We start from the raw sequence: 17,972 nt of genomic DNA, 5'->3' as shown, positions 1-17,972 counted from the left end.
AGTTGTTCTGCCTGCACCAGGACACCAGATGGTCAGTCAGTGTGTTTACATGCACATAGAGAGAATCAAATTTCTGCCGTTGCTCGACTGAAATCGAAGTTCAAAATGCCATGTATACACCTTAATTCGGCTGAAATTGAACCGAACTTGATTTCTCGGAATCGAGCTACACGACCTAGATTATGCGATTTTTGCCGAGCTACTTAGTGCATGTAAACCCTATTGAGCTACGTAGTCGAGCTACTTACTTCAGCACTGCCCCTTCCGGAAGTGACGAGACCACAAGCGGGAAACACAACAGCCTCGGTCGGCATGACAACGGCATGAATCTTTTCTTTTTGTGGCATTGTTTGCACTGTTAAAAATTTAGCTCACTTACTGTATCACCAAATACATCTGTACAGCTGTTGCATAGCTGTGAATTGTGTACATAAGTCAATAAGTCATTGTATTTGTGTGTGTGTGTGTGTGTGTGTGTGTGTATATATATATATATATATATATATATATATATATATATATATATATATATATATATGTGTGTGTGTATATGTGTATGTATGTGTATATATGTGTGTGTACGTATGTCCAACATCTGAAGAATGTCAATAAAAACAAAACAATTGAACTTTTTTGTGTGTTTATTAAGACGCAAGTTAAATTGTAAGCCAAAAAAAAAAAATTTTGTAAGCAAAAAATGGACTTTAGAAAAATATACAATTGTGCAAAATAAGTTGTCTTACAAAACAGTGGTCTGCGCAGGACAGTTTGTAGCCATACAGTCTGTTAGAGCAAGCCTAACAGCTTGAGCACGGAACTTGTGAACACGGAACTGCCAGTGTTGCCAGATTGGGCGGTTTTAAGTGCATTTTGGCGGATTTGAACATGTTTTGGGCTGGAAAACGTCAGCAGTATCTGGCAACACTGCTGATAACTTTGTTTATACTCTTGAATAGCTCTTCTTCATGACGACAACCGGAAGTGTACCAACACGATGGGGCGTGTAGCGCCACCTGTGGCTCGGGTGCACAATGTACCTCACACAGCTCGATTTCCTTGTGTGCATGTAGGATTGGATTTCTCTGGCACCCCTGCTGGGACCCTTAGCTCGATTACCGACAGTAGCTCGATTTGGATGTGCATGTAAATGTACTGACTGTCCCACCTTTAGACAGACTCCTCCTCAACTCCCAAATCTGGTGCTGGTTTGGGAGTCAGAAACATGTTTCCCCAGCTTCATATGCTGCTTCCTGTCAGACAGGAGGTTAGTGATCCACCTGCAGGTGGAGTTAGGCACGCTCAGCTGGGAGAGCTTGTCCTGCAGAAGAGCTGGGATGATAGTGTTGAAGGCAGAACTGAAATCCACAAACAGGATCCTAGCATAGGTTTGTGGGGAGTCCAGGTGCTGGAAGAGGAAAGGAAGAGCCATGTTGACTGCATCGTCTGCAGATCTGTTGGACGTGTACTAGATGGGACCCCATGCAGTTCAGGAGCGGGTCAGTGATGGCTTTTAAGGTGGTAAAGTACAAGGCGCTTGAAGGATTTCATAACCACAGAAGTCAGGGAGATGAGTCTGTAGTCATTTAATCCTATGATCCTTAGCTTTTTGGGGACCGGGATAATGGTGGAGGCCTTGAAGCAGACTGGCACATGGCATGTCCCCAGTGAGGTGTTGAAGATGTCTGTGAACACTGGAGACAGCTGATTAGCACTGTGCTTCAGGGTAAATGGTGAGGCAGAGTCAGGGCCTGCTGCTTTGCTGGGGTTCAGCTTCTTAAAGAGCTTGTTGACGTCTCTCTCCAGAATGGAGAGAGTTGAGGCTGTGGTGGTGGGTGGATGGGCCTCCAGGGTGAGAGGATGTAGAGAGGCCCCGGCAACACATCCATGCCATGAAGTTGGAACCACACAGTTGTACAGGATGGTTTTGTATGCTGTAGATTTACAATTTCCTTTCAACTAAGAGGCCCAAACCTATTCCAGCATGACAAAGCTCCTGTGCACAAAGGAAGCTCCAAGAAGACATGGTTTGCTGAGTATGAGGTGGAGGAACTTGAAGTGGCGTACACAGAGCCTTGATTTCAACTCCACTGAATACTGACTGTACATTCGACCTCTTCACTCAACATCAGTATGCTTTTGTGTTTGAATGAACACATTCCAACAGCCACACTCCAAAATCTAGTGGAAAGCCTTCCCAGAGGAATGGAGGTTATTATAACGTCAAAGGGGAATAAATCTGGAATAAGATCTTCAAAAGCACATGGATGTCATGCTCGGGTGTCCGCATACTTTTGGCCACATAGTGTAGCCACAGGTAACCCAGGCTGACGATTTGTATAAGATGATGTATGTACTGTATACAAACTAATATTAAAAAAAAATAAACGATTGTCCAAATTTCACAAATAAAGCTTAGATTGCAAGAAAACAAGTGTACTTAACGTTTTGTGCACGTATTTGGTCATTTTAAGCGTATTTTAGCCATTTTTGGGTACCCATACTCTTCTGTTAACTAAAAAGACAGAAGGTTGGAGACTCCAGCGAACCACCACGCCAAGTCACTCTGCTTCCACCTGATTTTTTTTTTATTAAAAACAAGGATTCTTCCAGATTTAAACCCACCAGGCAAAAGAAGAATGTCTAAGGATATCCAGGAGGTATTTCAATACAAAATATCTTTTAACTAATAATATAAATTTCACCGTTTAATTACGAAAAGCAACAGGCCAAACTTCTTGCCACGGAAAATCTGGACGGAAATGAGTAAGTTACGCCACAGGAAACCCGAAACCAAACATTATCTCGAAGCTGATTGGACTATTACGAACAAAAGATAATTCAAACACACTTAATATGGGGGAGGACCGAGGGCAAAAGTAGTCCGACAAATCAAAGCTAAGCGGGGGAGGGTACAGAAAATCCCCGACCAAAACAAGCTGTTTTCCACCAAAAGGCGAAAACTTGACAGGCGATTCGTCATCACAAAGTTCATGGATGATGTGATTTACGATTTCAAAAATTCTGCGACTCACCATGCTTATCTCATCGATTATAATAGTGTCCGTCTCCTTTACACGTTCACGAACTAGATTTTTGGTGAGAGCACGACTTACGACCATTGAGCTTGGGAGATCAGCCATTCCAATGCCAAAGAAACTGTGCAGTGTCCAGACAAAATGGTGAAATTCCTCACCATAGACAGTGCAAGCAATACCAGTGGAGCACAAGATAACCACTTTTTCCCCCTGAGATCGTAGTGACCTAACTATATCTTTTACAAGGAATGACTTTCCAGTCCCAGCAGGGCCGCCAACAAGGATACTGTGGCCACTGTTGACTCCTTGAAGAATCGTAGCTTGCTTTTCGTTTAACATTTTGGTTTATTTACAGTTGTTTCAGAGCCGGTTTGGGATTTTAAAATTGGCAACACTTTTCCCTGCTTCGTCAGGTGTGTTTCTGATTGGCTGCCGTAATATTGTACCCTCCCCTGCTTAGCTTTGATTTGTCGGACTACTTTTGCCCTCGGTCCTCCCCCATAGTAAGAGTGTTTGAATTATCTATTGTTCGTAACGGTCCAATCAGCTTCGAGATGACGTTTGGTTTCGGGTTTCCTGTACTTGTTTCCGTCCAGATTTTCCATGGCAAGAAGTTTGGCCTGTTGCTTTTCGTAATTAAACGGTGAAATTTATACTATTAGTTAAAAGATATTTTGTAATGTATTGAAATACCTCCTGGATATCCTTAGACATTCTTCTTTTGCCTGGTGGGTTTAAATCTGGACGAATCCTCATTTTTAGTCAAAAAAAATCAGTGGAAGCAGAGTGACTTGGCGTGGTGGTTCGCTGGAGTCTCCAACCTTCTGTCTTTAGGTAACAGAAGAGTATGGGGTACCCACAAATGGCTAAAATGTGCTTAAAATGACCAAATACGTACATGAAACGTTAGGTACACTTGTTTTCTTGCAATCTAAGCTTTATTTGTGAAATTTGGACAATTGTTTTATTTTTTTATATTAATTTGTATACAGTACATACGTCTTATACAAATCGTCAGCCCGGGTTACCTGTGGTGTAGCTAGGGGTTTGCTGTCATAAAAGTCCCTGAGCTGGTTGTTCCTATAGAAGTGATAAGATGTTAGAGTATGTTAATATAAATGCTGCAGTCGGCACTTCAGTCTAAGCTGCCAGTATAGGAAATTAATCAACACCTAATCATCTGACCAATCAGAATCGATCATTCAACAGCGTTGTGATACAAACAGTTCTATCGTCCAGTCTTGGCTAATACCAGGATCAGACTACATGACATTTTTGTGTTTAAAGATGGTCCTTATGTCGAATTAGTGGCGCAAGTTCTTGCTCTGTCTTGGTCATGAGACTGGCAACATTACAAATATGACTCCGCCCAATCATCATTCACGTCTTTGCATGTCGTTGGGGAGGAGGGTCAAGAAACTGTCAATCATGGCTATCAAGGAACACGTCGTAATAGTTGTCAAACTAGGAGAGAAAATACACAAATTTCTAACATGCTAGACTTTTTGTTAGGGTGTCATGGGACGTCCCAGATGCCACATCGCTGTTCTGTTGTCGGCCGCGAAAAATTTGTCACAACCTGGCTGAATTTGTGTTGTCTGATCCCAGTATAAAGTTTTTGCTAATTATTAAATAAATACCAAATCCTATGACTACACTACACTGTACCCGTTTAAGTGCTTGAGGATTAAAGGAACAGTCCACCGTACTTCCATAATGAAATATGCTCTTATCTGAATTGAGACGAGCTGCTCCGTACCTCTCCGAGCTTTGCGCGACCTTCCAGTCAGTCAGACGCAGTCAGGCGCGCTGTCACTCCTGTTAGCAATGTAGCTAGGCTCAGTATGGCCAATGGTATTTTTTGGGGCTGTAGTTAGATGCGACCAAACTCTTCCGCGTTTTTCCTGTTTACATAGGTTTATATGACCAGTGATATGAAACAAGTTCAGTTACACAAATTGAAACGTAGCGGTTTTCTATGCTATGGAAAGTCCGCACTATAATGACAGGCGTACGAACACCTTCTGCGCGCTTTGGCAGCGCATTGATATCTGAGCTCCGTATCAATGCGCTGCCGAAGCGCGCAGAAGGTGTTAGTACGCCTGTCATTATAGTGCGGACTTTCCATAGCATAGAAAATCGCTACGTTTCAATTTGTGTAACTGAACTTGTTTCATATCACTGGTCATATAAACCTATGTAAACAGGAAAAACGCGGAAGAGTTTGGTCGCATCTAACTACAGCCCCAAAAAATACCATTGGCCATGCTGAGCCTAGCTACATTGCTAACAGGAGTGACAGCGCGTCTGACTGCGTCTGACTGACTGGGAGGTCGCGCAAAGCTCGGACAGGTACGGAGCAGCTCGTCTCAATTCAGATAAGAGCATATTTCATTATGGAAGTACGGTGGACTGTTCCTTTAACATAATTTTAGTTTGTGTGTACTACGCAAGACTTAGAAAATAGGTTTTATTGTATACTGTGTAAACGAGAATGTACTTTTGTCTTGTGTGCAGTTCTGTGCTACTAAACGCTCACCGAATCAGATGGAGTCAACATGTACACCTGCGAGGATATTCAAAAGGTGAGCATTACTGTTTTTCTCATGGTATAATGACTGTACGGTCTTTTTAGCACTCCCACTGGTCTTTCTACTCCAGTGAATGCTGTACAAATGTAAAATAACTACTACTTTTTTTTTAAGACCGACAGATGGTGGCAGTGTAATGTAGATTTCCCCATGTTCTGTACATGGCTATTACTGCTTTAGTTATATTCTTAAATGCATTTTTATGTCTGTTTATTAAGTATAAATACTTTTCTGAGGAAAAATAAACCCTGTTTTAGTTTTAAAGCACGTTTGGTTTTTCCACAGACTTCCACAAGACACAAAGTGTAGGTCTTGGACTGTAAAATAGTTTAATACAAAAACAAGCTGTTCAAACAGGAAGAACTTGAAGGAATAATAGGTAGCATTTCCTTTGCTAGGTATAGTAAACGTACAGTAGTGAGCTTCGCTAAAATAGAGATATCTAACAATATTGTAAAATTTTCCAAGTAGTCATATTCCTTAAGCCTAGTTTACAACCGGACGTACGATTTTTTTGGCCGTGCGATTTTTGGCGTTTCCCAAATCGCTGCGTTTTTTTTGTTCATGGAGAAAGACGCACGTTGGCCGTAAGTTTGTCTTGCAACCTCAAAAAAACGTAAGCGCCCGTAGAGTTTGTTTGACATGACGAAGAACCTTTGCGGCCGGTACTTCTTTAGAACCTTTCTGATCATTATCATCACATAGATATAATTTGTGGTTTTATAGTCATTAATACACACCACAAGAACCCAGTGGAGGTTTCTTTAAAAATAAAATTGGATAAACCATTAGGAATCATGAGCAGCAATACGTTACCACCAGAAACACATTGTAGTGGCCTCTAATGGTCTCCCCCGGCAGCAGCTATACACCCGTTTATAAGTTCAGGTTAATATAGACCCTTTTCAGTCACGTGACCTTCGTAAACGCGACCGCCATTTTGGACATGTAGTGGACTTCGGCTCGAATCAGTTTGAATGCGAGGAAGGCGACAAACGAAAAACATAAAAGAAAAAGGAGCGAGATGCAGAAAACACCTTCACTATCCAGCAACGTAGAGCATTTACAGGGCGAGCAGAGGGAGAGGTATTTGCAAAAATTGAGGTTAGCAGGCTTAGAGAACGACGTTTACCTGCTTCCACCAGGATTGTTCATTGACGTACGGAAGTACACGAAGCCCTCGTCTTTATCTGACTTCGGCCCACATGATCTGTATACCTATGTCGTTAAAAACCCATCGCCATACACATACACGCCAACGTCCGAGGTTCCGGAGCATGCTCCGGCTTGCTCCCGGAGTGCTCCGTCCGAGGTTCCGGAGCGCGCTCCGGCTTGCTCCACCTCAAATTAAGCAGCTCGCTCTGGCTTGCTCCCCCTCAAATTAAGCAGCTCGCTCCGGCTTGCTCCCCCTCAAATTAAGCAGCTCGCTCCGGCTTGCTCCACCTCAAATTAAGCAGCTCGCTCTGGCTTGCTCCCCCTCAAATTAAGCAGCGCGCTCCGGCTTGCTCCGGAGCAAGCCGGAGCGCGCTGCTTAATTTGAGGGGGAGCAAGCCAGAGCGCGCTCTGGAACCTCGGCGGGAGCAAGCCGGAGCGCGCTGCTTAATTTGAGGGGGAGCAAGCCGGAGCGCGCTCTGGAACCTCGGACGTTGGCTCCGGCAGCTATTTACACTGGATCCGGTGTAAATAGCTGCCGGATCATAATTACAGTAAACTAGTAAATACAGTAAAGGAAAAACTTGAGACTGAAAGGTTTTAACAGTCATCCAAATGACTGAACGTAAACATTGCTACAGTAACATACCAGCTATGATGATGTTGACATTAGCTAGTCAACAATAGCTACTACAGAAGAACAAAGAGGTTACAATGGGTTATTTTAGCCTATTTGGTTACACACTCGCCGCCACAGAATGTTAACAGCAATGTAATGCCTTTTCTGGCTAATTTTATTCGTCTTACCTCCAACAAAGTGGTCACTACACAAGCGTTGGTATGCTGAGGGCTGCCAATCTTTCCTGTTAATGGTCGCTATCCATCTTCTCTGTCGGGATCTGATAAAATGATTAAACCTTGCCTTGTTTGTTGATGGTTACTACATCCAGGTGCACAGCAATATAGTGGCATGATGGAAGTCTTGCTGAAAGTAAAAACTTTCTTTGCTGCTGTTCCTCAATGTTGGCTGTGGTAAACTACTGGTAGTACATGTCCAAAATGGCGGCCGCGTTTGTCGTGACGTCACGTGAAAAGGGTCCATACTAATAGAGTTCATACCAAGCAGTGCTCTTGTTTGGATGAATATGAGATGTATTTTTCCTCATCATTGCAGTTTCTAGCGTTGTTTGCGCTTGGTATGTAACAATTCACCCAATTCACAATTCTATTCAGTTGTCCATATTGGATTCACGATTCAATTTACCGATGTTTTTGGGAAAAAATTAAGTGAAAATTATTATTACCAAAAAAGTAATATTTATTTGATTATTCTTTATCAACTTAAGTATTCCTTTTTAAAATTAAAGCCAGAACTTTTTTTCATTTTCTTAATAACTAACAATAATTGTTTACCCTCATTTGTAAAAGTTGGAGTAAAATATAATAGCCTATTAACTAAAATTCCTTTTATTAAAAATGAAAAAGGGTAATAGTCTTTTTTCTTTAAACTTTTATGAACATTTGTACTTCCTCCATTTGCTTCTCTTTTCTTTATCTGTCTGCAGTCTGTAAAAGGAAAGCTTTGATTTCTTGTTAAATCAAGTTATACGGTCAAGCACACCACAACTCTTTCAAATTTTAGATCTATTTGTGTTTTAATGGCATTAGAGCGGTGCTACTTCTGTATACGGTGAAGTCACATGTATTCCCGCTGTTTTACGTTACTTATGTTACCTTCTGCTGTCCAAACAATGCAGTTCCAACTAGGAAAAACTAAGAAATTATGCAGCCTGATAATAATCGTGATTCTTTTTTTGTTTCAGTTCGAATTGTCATAAACTTGTATTGTGATTTATTGTCACGCTATATATTTGTCACATGCCTAGTTAGTACAGATTTCTCTGATGTTATTGAGACAGTGTGATTGAGATGAAGGGAAAAGATGAAATGAAACTGCACATCTCTGATCTCTGAGGTCTGCCTGTTAAGCCAGATTTACACTATATGATGTTCAGCCTGATTTTGCTGACACAGGAAAAAAAATTACTCGGTGTTGATTTAGTGCCCTCTCAAGCAAAGTCTCCCGATGACAGAATTCTGGTCAGAAATATTTAAAAAATTTTTAAATCTGTGTGAGCACTGCTATGAAACTCCTCGCCAATAGGAAGGTGGTATAGGATGATGCAAAGGATGAACCCAGCGGCTGGCGAGGGCCTTTCTGTGTGGGGTTTGCATGTTCTCCCCGTGTCTGCGTGGGTTTCCTCCGGGTGCTCCGGTTTCCCCCACAATCCAAAGACATGCAGTTAGGTTGATGTGGGGCAGCCTTGGGCTGAGGTGCCCTTGAGCAAGGTACCGAACCCCTGACTGCTCCCCGGGTGCTCTGGTGTGGCTGCCCACTGCTCTGAGTGTGTGCGCGTGTGTTCACTGCTTCAGATGGGTTAAATGCAGATGATGAATTTCACTGTGCTTGAAGTGTGCATGTGACAAAGGTTTCTTCTTCTTCTTAAAGTTCACAAGGTGAGCTACAAACATAATAGTGGTGAAACATTTTAATGAAAAGAAAAATCATGAATATTTATGAGCCCTGTTTTCTGCATGCATGTGGATCTTGCTGACTGATGGCCTTTTTTATTTGAACATAGTCATTTTGTTACTTTCTGAATCATGTTATAGAATTTGGCCAAGATTTTATTAGGATCATCTTACACTACCGTTCAAAAGTTTGGGGTCACTTTGAAATGTCCTTATTTTTGAAAGAAAAGCACTGTTCTTTTCAATGAAGATCACTTTAAAGGAACAGTCCACCGTACTTCCATAATGAAATATGCTCTTATCTGAATTGAGACGAGCTGCTCCGTACCTCTCCGAGCTTTTGCGCGACCTCCCAGTCAGTCAGACGCAGTCAGACGCGCTGTCACTCCTGTTAGCAATGTAGCTAGGCTCAGCATGGCCAATGGTATTTTTTGGGGCTGTAGTTAGATGCGACCAAACTCTTCCGCGTTTTTCCTGTTTACATAGGTTTATATGACCAGTGATATGAAACAAGTTCAGTTACACAAATTGAAACGTAGCGATTTTCTATGCTATGGAAAGTCCGCACTATAATGACAGGCGTACTAACACCTTCTGCGCGCTTCGGCAGCGCATTGATGCGGAGCTCAGATATCAGTGCGCTGCCGAAGCGCGCAGAAGGTGTTAGTACGCCTGTCATTATAGTGCGGACTTTCCATAGCATAGAAAATCGCTACGTTTCAATTTGTGTAACTGAACTTGTTTCATATCACTGGTCATGTAAACAGGAAAAACGCGGAAGAGTTTGGTCGCATCTAACTACAGCCCCAAAAAATACCATTGGCCATGCTGAGCCTAGCTACATTGCTAACAGGAGTGACAGCGCGTCTGACTGCGTCTGACTGACTGGGAGGTCGCGCAAAGCTCGGATAGGTACGGAGCAGCTCGTCTCAATTCAGATAAGAGCATATTTCATTATGGAAGTACGGTGGACTGTTCCTTTAAACTAATCAGAAATCCACTCTATACATTGCTAATGTGGTAAATGACTATTCTAGCTGCAAATGTCTGGTTTTTGGTGCAATATCTCCATAGGTGTATAGAGGCCCATTTCCAGCAACTCTCACTCCAGTGTTCTAATGGTACAATGTGTTTGCTCATTGCCTCAGAAGGCTAATGGATGATTAGAAAACCCTTGTACAATCATGTTAGCACAGCTGAAAACAGTTGAGCTCTTTAGAGAAGCTATAAAACTGACCTTCCTTTGAGCAGATTGAGTTTCTGGAGCATCACATTTGTGGGGTTGATTAAATGCTCAAAATGGCCAGAAAAATGTCTTGACTATATTTTTCTATTCATTTTACAACTTATGGTGGTAAATAAAAGTGTGACTTTTCATGGAAAATACAAAATTGTCTGGGTGACCCCAAACTTTTGAACGGTAGTGTATACAGCGTGACACATAATGACCTTCCAAGACTACTGAAATCACACAGTCTATGTTTGATTCAGGGTCTCCAGGACTTCAAGCACGTGTGCGCACACTTCCTCTATTAATGGCAACTGGAACCGGCTACCTCGGCTACAATCAATATGAGCGCTATAAAATCCGGGAGCTGGAGAAGCTTGGCATTGAGATTCCCCCACGTCTTGCCAATGAGCTACAGGTGAGGCTTTCATGTACTTTTTCATGTATGGTTTTGGGCTTGTCGTGTGTAAACCGGGAACATGGTTTACTCACAGATTCTTGTATCCTTCTGAGGCAGTCTGCTTCTCCACTGACAGTGTGTGCAGTATTGTTGAATAGCACTGAACGAGAAGCCTGATTAATTCACATTAAATTTTCACCAGTGTCTCTGGATACTGTGTGCGTGCGTGCGTGCATGCGCGACAGTATGTGTGTTGTAGAAATTACTGTGCGGTATTTTTCACATCATCTTTTTGGATTCCATCCTTTATTTTGTGAAAATGCTTCCACTATAGCCAGTATTTGTTTGTGAGTGGGAAGTTGTCTTGGCCTGACAGTCCACTGGCATGTGGAGTTGGCTTATTTGATTACAATCATTTTAGTAATTTTATTTGGTAAGTCTGTTTGTTCATATTGGTACCACATATTTTTCAGATGACCCAATAAGAAAAATAATTAACAAAACCTCAACATTTGCAGTAAAGCCATATTTGGTAAGCAAATGTAATTACATAAGGAGTAAAACACGCTTTATGGAGGCTGTGTGGTGTTCTAGGGAAATAATCAACGATGGGGTGGTGTGATCGCTTCCTATAGCGATAAGCCACAAAATGATGTGATGAATCTCAGGACTACATTTGATTGCTGATTGTATGGCCATAAAAACATTTTAAGTTATTCCACGAAATCGAGTCGTACATGAGCTGATAGCCGATGAGACGCGTAGCACTGAGTTGACTATAAGTCATGTACGACGAGATTGAGTGAGTGGAATAACACTTTTTTTTGTTTTCTATCCACATTCACTAGATTTTGCGAAACGGAGCATTTTTAATTTTTGCAAATTTGATAAATAACTCTATACAAAACGTCCAAAATAATTTCCGCTTAGAATGTAAACAAACCGGCACAATGACGGTAGCAGTTTGTGAAAAATGCTGCTATAAAATCATGGTTTTCCCCAAAGCGTTTTAGCGTATCGGGCCCAATACGCTTGCTCTGCCTGCCGATACGCTTAGTTGCTTTAGTTAAAATCCGATACGCTTAGATTTATACCGATACGTTAAATTTCCTACCCACAAGTAACTAGATACATAGGAGAGCAAATAACAGATCCATTTACATATTGATTGATATTTGTGTTAAACAAGCGCTCTTTTTTTTTTTTTTTTCCAGTGTATATGTTGATTCTGGGCGGCACGGTGGTGTAGTGGTTAGCGCTGTCGCCTCACAGCAAGAAGGTCCTGGGTTCGAGCCCCGGGGCCGGCGAGGGCCTTTCTGTGTGGAGTTTGCATGTTCTCCCCGTGTCCGCGTGGGTTTCCTCCGGGTGCTCCGGTTTCCCCCACAGTCCAAAGACATGCAGGTTAGGTTAACTGGTGACTCTAAATTGACCGTAGGTGTGAATGTGAGTGTGAATGGTTGTCTGTGTCTGTGTCAGCCCTGTGATGACCTGGCGACTTGTCCAGGGTGTACCCCGCCTTTCGCCCGTAGTCAGCTGGGATAGGCTCCAGCTTGCCTGCGACCCTGTAGAAGGATAAAGCGGCTAGAGATAATGAGATGAGATGTTGATTCTGTCAAAGTAATATGTCTGCGTGGCATTATGTAAACAAACTGTAATCTGTTAGCTATGTCAAGATCACGTGTTCAAACCGTCCAATAAAAATATTGAAAGAAAACGTCAGACATCCCGGAATTTTCCGATTCATTATAAGCGATCTCATTGGCTGCCGATGTTGTCCCCCACCAGACGGACAAAGCATGGATTAAAGTTTTCCGTCGCTACGACGGATTTCTGTCAACTGGGAGCGCTAAAGGTCAATAATGAGAGTGATGCAGATCCGAGGAAAAAGGGGGGGGGGGGCGTAGGCCCATAGGTCTGACACCGATGTGATTTAGAACTTCACCAAGCTGCTGTGATTGCCTGTTGTTGAACCCTTTCTTGTGCTATGTTTGAGTATATGTAAAGGAATAAGTTGTTGCGCTAGATAGGCCTAAATAAATAAATACAGCCTACGCTACTGTCTAGTCCCGGGGAGGCTCGGTGTAGGCAGCGAGCCGCGGTGCTCGGCTTGAGTTTCGTTTCTGTCGGCGGCTCCAGCCCGACTTTGCACACTCGTAACTCAGCCAGGGGAGGTCCCAGCCTCTCCAAACTTGGCAGCCAGCGACCTCTGCCCTCTCCCCAACAAACCAGTGCTGCCAGGGCAGGCCAGCCCCGCGCCTCGGGACGCGATTCACCCCGAGGCGAGCCACGGCGCTCCGCATCAGTTTCCTTTTAACGGCGGCTCCACTGATGAAACAATCTGGCTGTCCTACTACTAGGCAACTACTTGCCTACTACTAATACTAGGCCTATTGTAGTAGTAGTAATAATAATAATGATGGTATTTGCCTATTGAAAGGTGATCAGGTGAAAAATCTAAATAGCCCTGTTGAAGCCGCAGCAAGATCTATGCTATTAAGCCTTTTGTAGGTTAAACAGGCTTCGGCAGACAACGTTCTGGAAAGGCTGTGTTTTTCTTTGGTTTGATTAGCCTACGATTTAATCTTTAAACATTATGGTTTCAGCAGTTCGCTTAAACATTGGAGGCTGCAGAGTCGGGCTGCAAGATTTCCCGACACTTGTCTAAGATGCCAAACTTCATAGTAAGGAGAAAATAATTCCACAGTATTTAGTGCCTCGTCAGTCTCAAAAATTAATAGTGAAGGACCAACGCGAATTAAGTCCCAAAAGAACATCTCGTAGGCCTATATTTTACATTTTCAAAAAAGTCCGGAATTGGAAGTCAGTCAGTGGAGTGTAATGAAGTGTCTCATTCACTAAGCACAAAAGGTCAGAAAACAGTGGAGAAAATAGTGATTGCTTAAATAGGCTACTAATGGTTTACATTAGTAATTTAATGTATGTGGCAAATAAATTCATTGATTAAATAGATAAAGAAGCGAATACTCCGAAGCTCAAAATTCAGGAAAGTGGCTCCGGTGTCGCAAGTGCACAAGAACAGTTATTTGAAAGTTAACCTAATGAATTTGTGCGTGCGCGTGTGATTTCATGAAGAACCGGGACAATTGGCATTCGGTGAAAGATTCACACCTATGACTCATTATATTCGTGCGCGCCCTCTCGCCCACTGTTGCTTCGTTTTCCCAATTTACATGCGTGTCTGAAGATGGAGTTTTCAGAAATCTCCACTCTGCCCAGAGTTTGCGAAAGTAGCTGTTTTCAGTGACTGAAACCTCCGTATAGGTGTGAATGAGAGGTGCAACCGAATAAATAAATATGCGTCTTTTTTATCCGGCTACATGTAGGCTATCACTGCGCAAAGCCTCTAATGTTGAAATGGTAGTAATATTTGTTAAAATAATAGTAGGCTAATTTCCACATTAATTGGTAAAATGGCCCAAGGGATGTGATGGGGGGGATGGCCGTTTTATAAGGGGATTGATTTGAGATTTTTATTTCAGAAGGGGGATGCCTCCCCCCACATCCCCCCCCCCCCCCAACTCGAGTACGCAATAAGGCCACCTGCATGGATTAAAGTTTTCCGTCGCTACGACGGATTTCCGTCAACTGGGAGCGCTAAAGGTCAATAATGAGAGTGATGCAGAGCCGAGGGAAAAAAGGGTGACACCGATGTGATTTAGAACTTCACCAAGCTGCTGTGATTGCCTGTTGTTGAACCCTTTCTTGTGCTATGTTTGAGTATATGTAAAGGAATAAGTTGTTGTGCTAGATAGGCCTAAATAAATAAATAAATACAGCCTCCGCTACTGTCTAGTCCCGGGGAGGCTCGGCATAGGCCACTGATGAAACTATTTGGCTGTCTGACTACTAGGCAACTAGGTTACTTGTGTACTACTAATAATAGGCCTTTTGTAGTAGTAGTAATAATGATATTTTCCTATTGAAAGGTGATCAGGTGAAAAGTTGAAGCCGCAGCAAGACCTATGCTATTAAGCCTTTTGTAGGTTAAACAGGCTTCGGCAGACAACGTTCTGGAAAGGCTGTGTTTTTCTTTGGTTTGATTAGCCTATGATTTAATCTTTAAACATTATGGTTTCAGCAGTTCGCTTAAACATTGGAGGCTGTAGAGTCGGGCTGCAAGATTTCCCGACACTTGTTTGAGATGCCAAACTTCATAGTAAGGAGAAAATAATTCCACAGTATTTAGTGCCTCATCAGTCTCAAAAATTAATAGTGAAGGACCAACGCGAATTAAGTCCCAAAAAAACATCTCGTAGGCCTATATTTTACATTTTCAAAAAAGTCCGGAATTGGAAGTCAGTCAGTGGAGTGTAATGAAGTGTCCCATTCACTAAGCACAAAAGGTCGGAAAACAGTGGAGAAAACAGCTATTGCATAAATAGGCTACTAATGTTTTACATTAGTAATTTAATGTATGTGACAAATTAAATAGATTAAATAGATAAAGAAGCGAATACTCCGAAGCTCAAAATTCAGGAAAGTGGCTCCGGTGTCGCAAGTGCACAAGAACAGTTATTTGAAAGTTAACCTAATGAATTTGCGCGTGCGATTTCATGAAGAACCGGGACAGTTGGCATTCGGTGAAAGATTCACACCTATGACTCATTATATTCGCGCGCGCCCTCTCGCCCACTGTTGCTTCGTTTTCCCGATTTACACGCGTGTCTGAAGATGGAGTTTTCAGAAATCTCCACTCTGCCCAGAGTTTGCGAAAGTAGCTGTTTTCAGTGACTGAAACCTCCGTATAGGTGTGAATGAGAGGTGCAACCGAATAAATAAATATTCGTCTTTTTTATCCGGCTACATGTAGGCTATCACTGCGCAAAGCCTCTAATGTTGAAATGGTAGTAATATTTGTTAAAATAATAGTAGGCTAATTTCCACATTAATTGGTAAAATGGCACAAGGGATGTGATGGGGGGATGGCTGTTTATAAGGGGGATGATTTGAGATTTTTATTTCAGAAGGGGGATGCCTCCCCCCCCCCCCCCCCCCCCCCCCAACTCGAGTACTGCGTATAAGGCCACCTGACATAGGCCCTTCGATTTCCATCACTAGAGCGCGTCAAATTACTTTCGGTTTTGCCAGCATGGACGTGCTTCTTTTAAATGAAGGCACAGATGTGTCAGACATCGACAAAACGGTAAAGAATAAGTGGAGATGGGCTTGGCGAAATGAAATGGGCGATAATGGCAAGCCATTTAGTTCATGGTACAAAAAGATGAAAATGGCAGGTGTGTGCTTTTGTGTAGTTTGCCATTAAAAAAAAGTCTATGGAAGCAATGGCAAAAAACTAGATGCCTTTGGCTTCACTGCGAAGAAGCAGAAAAAGTGAACGTTCACTTTACTTTTCTTGCAAGTTCTTTCTGTTCCACTCTTCTGAAAGCATGGTTCAAGTTCGACTGCACTTGCACTTTTCTCTTAACCACTGTTGTGCATTACTAAAGTATTGTTGAAATAAATTTGCACTTTGCACTGAAAACTTGATGTTTCATCATTTATAGCCAGTAATGACAATGGTAAAGTCTTGCCTTAGCTTTAGTCATTTGTTAAAATTATGTAAATGTACTATAAGTAGGGGCCGAGGGGATAATGGACAACACAGCGTTTAAAATTTGACGCATCGCTGATGTGGTAGGGGCCAGCAACATGGAGCTTTTTTTTTTCAGTCAGATGATTTTTTTTTTTTTTTTGCTTTAATCCATGCACCTAACATAGGCCCTTCGATTTCCATCACTAGAGTGCGTCAAATTCCTTTCGGTTTTGCCAGCATGGACGCGCTTCTTTTAAATGAAGGCACAGACGTATCAGACATCGACAAAACAGTAAAGAATAAGTGGAGATGGGCTTGGCGAAATGAAATGGGCGATAATGGCAAGCTCCTGCTGCTGTGCCAAGGAAAAAGAAACAAAAACAGGCATCAGGTGTTGCCAAACTAGATGCCTTTGGCTTCGCTGCGAAGAAGCAGAAAAAGTGAACTTTCACTTTACTTTTCTTGTTTCCTGGCTTTATTTCAACAGATTTTCCTATTTTTCTTTCTGTTCCACTCTTTTGAAAGCATGGTTCAAGTTCGACTGCACTTGCACTTTTCTCTGAACCACTGTTGTGCATTACTAAAGTATTGTTGAAATAAATTTGCACTTTGCGCTGAAAACTTGATGTTTCATCATGAATAGCCAGTAATGACAATGGTAGTCTTGCCTTAGCTTTAGTCATTTGTTAAAATTATGTAAATGTACTATAAGTAGGGGCCGAGGGGATAATGGACAACACGGCGTTTAAAATTTGACGCATCGCTGACATGGTAGGGGCCAACGACATGGAGCTTTTTTTTTCAGTCAGATTTTTTTTTTTTTGCTTTAATCCATGACAAAGCCGACTGATTTTAATCACAAAGTTTGACCTAGTCTGTTATCATTATGGCTTCGATCAAAGATTGGTTGACTAAAAGTCAACAAACCCATGTGAGTGATGGCGCACAAAACCAGAGAACTGTCACGACAACGAAAACGTCGTCAATTTTGATCACAGCGACTGGCTCAAAAAGCACTCGCTGGATAATTTGATCCACATCAGCATGGATGACAGCGAGATGGACTATGAGAGGGTTGCCCAACATTGGGCCAAGCAAAAGCCGAGGAGAATTAATCTGCTTTAAAGGAGTAGAAAACTTAATTCATTAGTTTGGGTTTGCAGAAGGATTATGTACTTATAAACACTCACGAAGTGAAGTTGTCCAAATGTGTCAAATATAGCATAATTTCAAATAATAATCATAAGCATTGTTGGCAGTGTGATATTACTGGGATCCATTTAACAAAAGAAGGTTCCAGATTATTCTTTTGTTAAAGGGTCACAGCCAAATATGCTTATCATTATTATTCGAAATTATGCTACATTTGACACCTTATTAACAAATTCTCATGTGTTTATGAGTACATAATCTTTCTGCAAACTTAAATGTATGAATTAAGTTTTCTTTTCCTTTAAATATGCTTTAATCTAGTCCATTT

General features: G+C 42.0%; 1 protein-coding gene across 3 annotated transcripts in view; it reads left to right on the top strand.

Moving 5' to 3' along the window:
• pisd (phosphatidylserine decarboxylase) overlaps positions 1-17,972 on the top strand; it is a 74,017-nt gene that overhangs the window by 9,746 nt on the left and 46,299 nt on the right. For 2 of the 3 annotated variants that reach the window (XM_060913153.1, XM_060913147.1), the window contains exons 2-3: positions 5,553-5,620; positions 10,802-10,956. In XM_060913153.1, coding sequence (XP_060769136.1) covers positions 5,553-5,620; positions 10,802-10,956 — 223 coding nt within the window. Of the gene's footprint in view, positions 1-5,552; positions 5,621-10,801; positions 10,957-17,972 lie in introns of those variants that run through there. The other variant, XM_060913148.1, reaches the window with a different exon arrangement.

Source organism: Neoarius graeffei, chromosome 28 (genome assembly GCF_027579695.1).
Source record: "Neoarius graeffei isolate fNeoGra1 chromosome 28, fNeoGra1.pri, whole genome shotgun sequence".
In the NCBI taxonomy this organism is placed as follows: Eukaryota; Metazoa; Chordata; class Actinopteri; order Siluriformes; family Ariidae; genus Neoarius; species Neoarius graeffei.
The sequence above is the reverse complement of the archived record's forward strand: the minus strand, read 5'-3'. Positions and strand labels throughout refer to the sequence as shown.